Here is an 11,302-nt window from a genome sequence, read left to right on the forward strand (position 1 = left end):
GAGTTGAGTAGGGCTCCAGTAAGGGGAAGAAGATGGAGAGAATGTTCTGTGAAGAGTTGGTTGACCATAGAACCACTCTAGAGGGAAAAATGGAAATATTTGATTGGGGCAGGGGAAAGGAGGCATAAAGTAGCACTCAGAGAAGGTAGAGCAGCTCAAGGAATTACATTTTGGCACATAAAACATGGTGGGTTTAGGGGACCGCAGAAGTAGCCCCAGCTTTCCCACTTATACTCAGGTTCTGTTGAAGCCAACCCCATCCTGGATTAACAACATCACAGAGAGCATGTATGTCTCAAGGGACTGTGGAAGGAGTCCACTCATACAACTGACAGCCTTCCTAATATTTTGCTTGTACACGGGGCATTTCTGTTACTACTTGTCAAATTTGTTCTTAAAACAAATCTGGGTCAGTGACCTCTCAGTGGCCTGCTGTGTGGATCTTTTTACATAGCAGTATTTCTCAGCCCTACCTGTACAATAGAATCTCCTGCAAAACTTTTAATACATAGTAATGCCTGGGGCTCCAGACCAATTATATCAGAACCTCTGGTGATGAGGCCTCTAGAGTCTGGACAGTTAGTTTTCTTAAAAGCTCCCTTGGTCATTCTAATGTGTAAACTAGGCCTTAGACTACCCAGTATGTGGTCCACCAGCCAACAACATCAGTACTACTTGGGAGCTTGATAGAAATGAAGAATCTCAGGCCCCTACCCTTGACCTACCTACTGAATCATAACCTGCATGCTAATAAAAGCTCCTTCCCCAGCTGATACCTAAGAACATTAAAGTTTGAGAAGCCCTGCCTTGAAACAATGCCAATGCCAGGGTCCCACCTCTAGATTCTGATTTTACTGATCTGGGTTGTGACATGGGAATCAGGAGTTATAAGACTTCCCAGATATTTCTAACTTGCAGCCAAGTTTAAGATCCCCCACCTTACAGCATCTAGCAAAGCATCAGGAGAGGTGCCTGGTGCATTTTTATTCAACCGGGTGGATCAGCCTCATCTTTGTTTTACGATTTCTGACCTTTATTTAACTTACTAATGAACTCTGTTTGCTTCTCATTTGGGGGGAAAAACTGCCTGTCATACGCTTGCGGCAGGAACATCATTTCTCCTCATCTTTGAAGATGCTACTGGGAGGCTTGGTAACTAATAAGACAGGAAATACTGCCCAACCTAAGGCCCGTTACATAAAGACCGGTTCATTTATTAAAGAAAAAAAAATGGCTGATAGGAGCATCATTACAGAATACTAACCTCCTCCTTATCAAATTGAGACAAGCAACCTTCCTGATTAGTTATTTCTTTAGTCTCTTCTCAGGCCATGTTTGAAATGATACTTAAAGAACTCTACAGCTTTCTTTAGGCTGACTGATTGCACAAGTCAAACAACAGTAATTAGTTTGCTGAAATGTTGGGTTACTACTATTATAGGAATTAAGACACAACACATGTTATTTTAGACCTGAGTTTCCAAAGTACAACACTAGCTTGAAAGTGAAAATTTTAAAGAAAAACTTGACAAGTCTTTTAAGATTTCATTGTGCTGTATGAGTTTGAAGGTGAAAAAAAATTTTTTTAAACACCTCATTTAGAACACATGCAACTCAGATGTTTGAATAGTCAAATCACCCATTTCCATGTGGGTGGTTAAATATCATGAAGAACAAAAGGTTATTATTGGTGAAGACTTCCCCCAACTTTTTGTTTCTCAATTCAAACGTATGAAAGTATGAATCACTTTTCTACCACTGATGGTTGAAATTTGGTTTAAGAATTATTAAAACTAAATTGGTGCCAAGACAAAAGCTTTTCAAGTTTTTATAAAGAAAAATATGTCAATAGTCTTTTAAAATTATACAGGCTTCAGGGACACCTGAGTGGCTCAGTCAGTTTGTGAGTTTGAGCCCCGTATCCGACTCTGCACTGTGTCAGCGCAGAGCCTGCTTGGAATTCTCTCTCCCTCTCTCTTTGCCCCTACTCCACTCATGCTATCTCTCTCAGAATAAATAAACAAACATAAAAATGTTTTAAAAAGAAAAATAAATAAAATTATACAGGCTTCAGAAAACAAAGATTTTGATTCCATTAGCCTTGATATTAGTCTACAAGAAAGGTGGCCATTCATTGTTTTAAATTCAATAGTGAACATTTCAGTGGATTTACTGCAATTGGAATTCCACAAGATCATGTTTTTCTTTTTAGGAAGCCAAAACAAAACTATCAAGACTTGAAAAACTATGTTATCTTCTCCATGTTCTCTGGGTGGGAATTACCCATAGAACAGTTCCCTGCCCTCCACTCTCAGGCCTCAGATATATTTCTTTAACATTTTCCTTTCTTAACAGTTCAAGGTAATCTGTGCTCTAGATTCTACCTACTGGCATACTAAAAGTGCTACCCAAGCATTAGGAGGCATACTATGGAAGTAAACTAGACAACATCATGCATATCCCCTAGTAGGCAGGAGATAGGAGATGGTCTCTCCCTAATTGCACTGGAGGTTTTCAGAGCTCTTCAATAATGGCTGAAATCTTCAAAGCAGGTGTGTTACATAAGAGAGAATCCCAGTCATTCATCATCTGGCACCTATGTCATTGTCTGGAGTGCCATATGAAGAGAGGTTAAATTTGCAATTTAGTTGGAATTTAAAATGTTATAGAAAATTTCAATTATTCAATTTGTGCCGATGGACGGTTGAGACCAAGATTCATGTATTGTGCATTGTGACCTGGTAGGTTCATAGATCAGGGATGAATTTTAAAATATTGCATAATAGGGTCAATTGATATCCAACTACTCTACTTGGATACACAGAGTCTAATACGCCACATGGATGCACGCTTAGTGTTGAATGATGAAAATGACATTCATGGAGGGATTTACAAGAAAGAATTGGATTTTATTATTGTGGTCACCGTTGGTTTGCACCTTCCTGGGGAGCTTTGAAGGTGTAATCTGAAACCAGCCCCCATATGCAGAGAGCAGGGAGAGACGGAAGAAAGACGCAGGCCATTCAGATTGGTAGGTGGAAGGTTTTATAAGTAAGGACACTTACATAAAAGGTTTATCTTGGGTGGCCAGAAGCCAAATAGATCTCTGTACCCACCAGCCAAACGTTAAAAGTTTATATAGAGGACTTAACTGAGTTCAGTCATGTATACCATCCAGATGGCCTCAACAATACATCACTATCTCAAGGCTATGTCCTTAGGGCAGCTTCTGGAAGCAGGAAGGGCAAGTGGAACACACATTTCAAGGACAGGGGAGGGAATGAGGAGGCTCCAATTGCCCAAGTGCAGCTCACAGATCAGCTGGTGGCTGTGTCCTCTTGATGACCTTCCCCCTCTTCCGCAATGGGACCTGAGCAGTCAGCAAGGGGTTTCACTAGCATGAAGCTGGCTCTTTCGGTAGCCATCTGGCTGCATAGGAGGGAGATACCACGCCAACAGAATGGACACATGCAAGAGAAAACACAGATTAAGACAATGATCCCCAAAGTTAGTCACAGCTTTTTCCACTGACAGCTCCGTGATTCTAACCACTGATTTATTAAGTTCCTTAGGTTGGGAGCTGGATCACTCAGGGCATTCACTGGTGTCTTCATGTGATTTAATAAAGATGATACGTTAGCAGACTCATCAGGAATGAGCAACATTCTATTTGGATAATGGCAGAGATACCTCCCTGTGAGGCAGTAATAATGTCCAAGGCCATCCTATTTTGGAAGACAGTTTTTCTCATTAGAGACATTTCAGTGTTTGGTAAGGACAGGCTCTGTTGGCTATCATTCAAGGCTTGCTGAATGAATTTACTAAGAGCTTCTGTGTGTCCTATAACATCCTCCAGGCCAATGGAGGGACAGAGACTGTGGCCAAATGATTTTACCTGTGGAAAAAAATACACCCACCTTTCTGAGGAGAGGGAAGTTGGCAGTTTTAGGAACGTGGCCCTTGACCTGGTTGTGCATAGCATACATGTTGGCTGGGGGGAGGCAGCCTGTCAGGCATGAGGAGATGGACTGGGGGGTGCGATATGCCAGACCGGGACCCCCACCTTCTCCCCTCTTTGAGTGGTGAATGTTCTGTTTCAGGCATACTGCATCTCAACAGTCTGGCCTGCAGCAGGACAGTGGGATCCCAGTGAAGACTGAGTAGTTCCCCCTCACCCAGGGGTGTGAAGTAACTCAGCCATCCCAGAAGGACATCCCATTGCAGTTTCCAGTAGATAACTCCTTTCCCAGGTGTGGTGGGGCTTGGTGTTCTCAGCAGCATAGCATGTTGACTCACAACGAGAGTGGGGACAATGGCTGTTTCCTGCAACTTCCCTACCTTTATGGTATTGGGTACTTTGGCAAGCATCCCCAGTCTGGCATATGGGGAAGCAGGCCCTACTGGTTGATCATTCAAATGCATTAAAGCCTGGGACAGTGCTTTAGCCCACTGGACCAAGGTGGTTTTACCTTTAATTTAATCTGCTGCTTTAATATTCCAGTTTTCCTTTCTACCAACATTCCCTGCTGTTTGAGGTTATATGGGAGATGGAACTGCCATTCAATGCCACGTAATTTTGCCTAGTCTCACACATCATGACCTTTGGAATGTGACTCCAGATCACTGTCTGGTCACTGAGGGCTTCCTTATGTGTACTTAGCTTCTTTAATCCCTTGACGGTGGTAGCCTGCTTTGTGTGGTGACGGGACAGCTTGGGTTAGGCCAGATGTGGTATCTGCACAAACAAAGGCCTCCCCTTTAGCCTAGATCCCCATGCTTTTGCACATGCTATTCCTCTAACTGGAATTGTCCCATTTGGTAAACTCCTACATACCTTACAAGAGTCACCTTCAACTTCATCCTCTTGAGTCAGCCTGCCTTGAGCTGTCTTCCCGAGTGGTTTATTTTTACACCTCTGCTCATAACAACACTGTGTTATATGCCTTGCCTTCCTCCACATTTCTTCTAGACTGAGCTCCTTTAATGCAGGGTCCATGGATGGCCTATTCATCTTTGTGGTCATCCCACCAAGAGCTGTGCCTGGCACGCAGGAACTACTCCTGAGAGACTTAACGAATGAATGAATGAATTAATGAATGAATGAATGAGGGCCTCCCCAAGTGTCTAATTCAGTTACCAGGAAGGGACTTGGAAACTGGAAGAACTGGACTGCCTCATTAAGCCAAGCTAGGGCCTAGTTTTTCTTTCCAGCTTCAAGGGGTAGTAACTCAGTGCCTGTTATTATGTCTTGCAACTTCTTCTCTTCCCTCTGTTCCCAAAGTTGATACAATATTCTCACATGCTGGTGCATAATAATCCTCAGATCTGACTGGGAGTAGGGGTGGGGGACATAACATATTCCAAAATTTATTCATGACTTTCACTATTAACATGGGAGCCAAATGTAATATAGAGGTCACAGATAAAATCTTCTTAAGGTTTTGAAGTCCATTTGAAGTTTAGGGTGTAGTTTCTAACATTAATTGCTGCTCTCCAAGAAAGGCTTCTCCTGTTGAATTGAATGGCATGGTTTGCAAATATTGTATTAAGTTTAAAGAAAGGCCACAATATGTGTAACCTTGTATTGCCTTAAAAATAACCGTATTATGCACATTAAAACACATAGATTTCCTTTCCGGTGTGATTGCTTTGTTTGATCAAATTGAAAGTTGGGTTTTCTATTTTGGCATTATGCCTTGTTTCCTTAGACAAAATGAAATTGTTCCATTATAGCAAATAGAAGCTTGATAATGGTTTGATTCTAGTTTTAGTTGGAATGCTGATCGCAGAATATTTGCCATTCCAGTCTTGTTCCTAAGCAGTGTGATTTCAAATAGAGACGAGGAGCTGGGCCTGGATTACAATCTTCAGACGCTTGAGTGGTTGAAACCCCATGAGAGTTTCAAACCAAAGCTCTCTCTGAGGCAGAAAGGGTGCTGCTTCCCTGCTGTCAGCCAGCAAGGAACACTTAGCTCATTGAAGGTCCCCATAGAAACAAAACACAGAAAGAAATGTGCCCCTCAGGTTCAATCTCAGCTCCTCTTGGGTGGGCACGCATTTGGAGGTTGATAAGCAGCTAACACTTGGAGCTTCTTCCTTTCTTGTTTCTCGAGTGGACTGATCTAAGGCATCGGCATTATCTGTTTTCTTTTCTTTAAGGCTTCCTCACAGCAATGAGGCAGGAAGTGACCCGCGCCCACAAAGGCTGGGCCCTGGACTCTGTGACCATCCACAACGAAGTTCTGCGGCAGACCAAGGAGGAGATCACATCACCCCCCGTGGTAGGCACCACTGGGCAAATAGCAGGGGCAGTTCTGGAGCCAGTGTTGCAAGTTCACATTCTGCTTAAAACTGACCGATGAGTCCCTCGGTTAAGACCTGTTGAGATGCAGTATGCCTGAAACAGAACATTCACCACTCAAAGAGGGGACAAGGTGGGGGTCCCGGTCTGGCATATCGCACCCCCCAGTCCATCTCCTCATGCCTGACAGGCTGCCTCCCCCCAGCCAACACGTATGCTATGCACAACCAGGTCAAGGGCTACGTTCCTAAAACTGCCAACTTCCCTCTCCTCAGAAAGGTGGGTGTGTTTTTTTTCCACGGGTACAATCATTTGGCCACAGTCTCTGTCCCTCCATTGGCCTGGAGGATGAAATAGTGCATACAGAAGCCCTTAGTAAATTCATTCAGCGAGCTCCAAGTGGTAGCTGCGTATCAACCTCCAAATGCATGCCCACCCAAGAGGAGTTGAGATTGAACCTCAGCTTTGTAGGTGGGGTTTCCTCGGTCGTAACCAGGAGACTTTGACGCTGAAACCTCCTCCATTTGCTGGGGCAGGAATTAATGCCAAGCACTGGAACTCCCCAGACAGCCTTTCTTTACAATGACAAGTTACACTTGTGTCTGCTAAAAAAGGGTTTTCCACACGTCTCCTGCTGCAGCTGTGGGCTGCTCACAGACTGGACGAGTGTGGAGGGCAGTAGAGACCAATAGTATTCGCAGTCCTGAGCTCTGGGCCAGTTCCAGCAGTGCCCCCACTAGCTGCGGGACCCCTTGGTGGAGGGACCCCTGGAGGGGAGAAGAGCAGGGGCCCCGAGGTAAGCAGACGCCATTGAGAGCCACTGCTTGGCACTTACCCGCTCTGTGAACTTGGGCAAGTTCTTTAATTTTTTGACCTCAACTTCTTCCTCTGTGACATAAGGCCAGTAATTCAACCTCATGAAAGATGGTTGTGCCAATTCAATGGAATCATTTAGGACCCCACATAGGTACTCAATAAATCTTAGCCCCGTTTTCCCTTCCTCTGTGACTTTCACTCCCTCAATTGCCAAAGAAGAAGCCTGGACCAGATGAATTCCAAATTCTGGCCCTTTCTGCCACTTTACAGCAAGGGTTGCCTCCATCTCGCGTCCAATGCCTGTCCTCACTCTGTCTGCCATCTCACCAGAAGCACACCAGTATATTTCCACCAGCGATCTCTCCGTTCAAGTAGACCTAAGCTATTTCAGTCATGCCCTTGCAGATTCTTTCGGCGTTTTCTCATCATGCAATTCCAAAGTCATGTCCACATTTGTAGGTATTTGTTAGAGCAGTACTGAGATATGTATGTGTTTCCTAAGGCTGTTGCAACAAAGTACCACAAATTGAGTGGCTTAAAACAACAGCAGTTTATTTCCTCAGAGTTTGGGTGGCCAGAGGTCTGAAATCAAGGTGTTGGCAGAGTTGGTTTCTTCCAAAGGCTCTGGGGTTGGGGGGGGGGGGGGGGAGGGAATCTGTCCCATGTCTCTCTCTCAGCTTCTGATGGTTGCAGACAGTCCTTGGTATCCCTTGACTGATAGTGGTAACACTTCAGTCTCTGCCTCCATTATCACATGGCCTTCTTCCCTATGTGTACCTCTGGGTATCCCCTCCTCTTCTTACAAGAACACCAGTCATATTGGGTTTAGAGCCCACCTTAATTCAGTATGACCTGAACTAATTAGATCTGAAAAGGCCCTACTTTCAAATGGTCACATTCTGAGATCCTAAGTGGACATGAATTTTTGGGTGACACTATTGCAAAGTTCTGAGATTAAAAGGAACCTAGAAGGGATACAGTTTACCGTCGGATGGTATCTAAATTTTATATCGTTCATGTAGTAATTGTCACTACCAATGATGGTAATCATACATATGTCCTGATTTTCTGGGATTGCCCATTTTACTGTCAAACCATGTACTTTAGGTTTTGGTCCCCAAAATATGGTCCTCATACGCTTGGGTCACATGAGGGGGATTCCAGGAAACACTTGGCAATTAATTTCACTCTCTCTTATAATAAGTCTACATTTGCTTCCCCTTAGCTGCTCCTCATTGGAAAGGAAAAATGGTTACCATCTTCTACCTAGATATATCTTACGGGCTTACATGATTATTAGAGTTTCCCGTGATTCCCTTTAGCCTTTCTTTTCTTACTGAATATGTGTTCTATGGCTCCCCATGGCCTATAACGTAAAGTTCAAACTCTTCAGTTTGACATCTGTAGTCTTCCACGGTCAAGCCCTAACATATTTTATGACCATTAAACTCTCTGCTAAATAAAACGCCTGGGCTTTCCTACCCATCCTACCTATCTTTGCACTATATTGCTCCTGCCTGGATGCCTGCCCTCTCTCCTCTTTCTTTCCAAAAGCAGCCCCACCCTTCAAAGCTGTCTCTTCCACAAAGACCCTCAAGCACTCCAGCCCAAGGTGGCCTTTCACCTCAAGTCACTGCACTCAGTCTCAGTGTTGGTCACCAGGCAGCCTCTCTAAAAAGTGTGTGTTGTATTCAATTCATGTCTTTCTCCCCGATTTAATGGTGAAGACCTCAAGGGCAGGGCCCCTTTGTGTGAAAGAGAGACACAGGATGACAAGCAGTCACTGTTGAACTAACACACCCCCTCCCTGACTATCAGGCCTGCTCGCCTTCTACCACAACTGGCCTCTGGGGGCGCTCTGACTCTCCTGTTCTCTGGGCCTGGCTGCACAACTCTCACTGACTGAGATGGTTAGAGCGGCATGTTGGCTTGGCTGGCACAGGCTGAGATCTCGCATGGCGCCCGGCTCCAAATCCTGTTCCTTGTTCTGACCCTACATGACAGACCGGGCCTCTCTGAGACTTTTATCTCTGCGCACAGGTGATTTGGTGCTGCTGGCTAAGTCTGTCGTCCCCAGCGGGCTAGCCCTCTGCTCAAATAAGCAATAACGGCATGTTTCCACAGCCCTTATGGCCTCAAGATAGGCCGCAGGAGAAAATGGGGCTCAGTATTTTACTCACGCAATGCACCCAGTGGTATTTGTTCTTCTGGTGGCATTTTAAGACTGGTGTATGTCTTCTTTCTAAACTGATGACCTTTATTACAGTAATGAATGTCCATCTCACAGCGCCTAAGTTTTAAAAAAATCCTATTACCTCGTGCTTGACTCTTCCAGGAAGGTGTGTATATTTATGGGCTCTACATGGATGGAGCAGCCTGGGACAGACGGAATGGGAAGCTTACAGAATCCACTCCCAAGGTGCTCTTCACACAGCTGCCTGTGCTGCATATCTTTGCCATTAATTCCATCGCGCCCAAGGACCCCAAGCTGTATGTGTGTCCTATTTACAAGAAACCGAGGCGTACTGACTTGACCTTCATCACCGTGGTGTACCTGCGAACAGTTTTGTCCCCAGATCACTGGATCCTGAGAGGAGTGGCTCTTTTGTGTGACATCAAGTAAATTCACTTCCACTTATTGAGGGTACCTGAGCCATGTACCCAGCCAGTGCTATTGAGAGGCCTGGCGCTTTGGGTCTCTTCTCCCTGGTAATTGCTTGATTAGTCTTTTTAAATTAAAAAGTTGATACTCTACAATCACGTGTGTGTGTGTGTGTGTGTGTGTGTGTGTTTCCTTATATCAATATTCGAAAAGACAATTCTAACGTAATGCATTTTATCCCAGGCAATCATATTCCATTATAATCATTTTATGTAGATAAAGCCCTACCTTCATGTTAGAGCATTGGAAGGTTTAAATTTTTCTAAAAATCCAAAACAAAGTATTAATTTGTTGTATCCTGAAAGGGGCATGATAGATGCAAACTTTTCTCTCAAATAAAAACTGCATTGCCCTGGAACAAAATCTACCCCTGTGTATGTCTGTGCTAATGTGCTATCCACTGCCTGTTTGGGTTTGGCCTTGACTCCGTGCTTGTGAAATGGAAACTGAAGGGGTCCAGTCAGTACCCCTTAGGAGTTACAGCTGTGTGGTGTGACATGTTTGAGACAGCAAATCCACTGGGATGGCTGCTCTTGTCATTTATTTTACTTTTATTTAATATATTTTATTTTATTTTTGAGAGCTTTTGAGGCCCGGAGAACTCTGAGTCTCCAGCTGTCTCCCCCCTCCCCCCCCCCACCAACCCCAACTCTGCAGGAGATAATGAAGCACACATTTCTAGGCAGCAAATGGAGAAGGAAAAACAAACTCCATCAAACGAAATTGGGTTACATGCAGAATGCCTTAAAAAGCCAAGTCTTTAAAAAGTGAAGCTATTTCTTACTCTGTAGCTGGTCTGAAACTCAGCATTAACCTTTATTTCCTGCTAAAGGAAATTGTCAATTTAACAAAACAGATGAGGTCCTATTTGAATGCTCACGCAGCTTCAGGATAGTGAAGTGTCTCCACTGGCCTTGTCGTCCAGAATTCTCTTGCTCACCCTCAGCTAAATTCACCAATTTCATTCCCCCTGTCTATTCTGAAGGAGGGAGCATTTCATGTTGCCTTGATCTCTTATCATCCTTCTGTCACTCTGATCAGAGATGCCAATGAGAGACAGAACAAGATGGCCGAGCAGCAGCCTGGGTTGAGGCATCCAGGGAAGACCCCAGAAAAAATCTCCCCATAGTCTAGGATACTTTCCAACAGAAGAAAATATATTATGGAACGCATGTTAGAGTAGTGGCCTCTGCTATGCTCTGATACTGATTCAATGTCAAAGCCATAGAACTTTCCAGGGCAGTTTGAAAACGAAAGTAACCAAGCCCCCAGCCCAAATGTTTTTTGGTATTTCCCTTGTCCAATAGACACACTAAAGAAAAGGATGGAATTCTCTGGAAAGAATGTTCTCCTGAACGGAGGCTAGAATTTGGAAGTTCCTGCTGCTCTGGGGGAGCACAGAGGAAGTAAAGTGCATTATAGCACATCAACCTGCAGGTCCCAAGGTAACACACACACACACACACACACACACACTTTATTCATATTCCTGTCCAGTTGCTAAAACGATTGAAGGCAAACTG

General features: G+C 44.2%; 1 protein-coding gene across 7 annotated transcripts in view; it reads left to right on the top strand.

Annotated features, from left to right (window-relative positions):
• The window catches only part of DNAH8 (dynein axonemal heavy chain 8), a 330,151-nt gene extending 320,277 nt beyond the window's left edge, over window positions 1–9,874 (top strand). For 6 of the 7 annotated variants that reach the window (XM_045057486.1, XM_019830547.3, XM_045057484.1 and 3 more), the window contains 2 exons: window positions 6,160–6,281; window positions 9,453–9,874. In XM_045057486.1, the coding sequence (XP_044913421.1) occupies window positions 6,160–6,281; window positions 9,453–9,740 (410 nt within the window). In that variant the 3' untranslated portion in view covers window positions 9,741–9,874. Of the gene's footprint in view, window positions 1–4,100; window positions 4,251–6,159; window positions 6,282–9,452 lie in introns of those variants that run through there. The other variant, XR_006597730.1, reaches the window with a different exon arrangement.
• Window positions 9,875–11,302: the final 1,428 nt, after the last annotated feature.

This window comes from Felis catus, chromosome B2 (assembly GCF_018350175.1).
Source record: "Felis catus isolate Fca126 chromosome B2, F.catus_Fca126_mat1.0, whole genome shotgun sequence".
Taxonomy (NCBI): Eukaryota; Metazoa; Chordata; class Mammalia; order Carnivora; family Felidae; genus Felis; species Felis catus.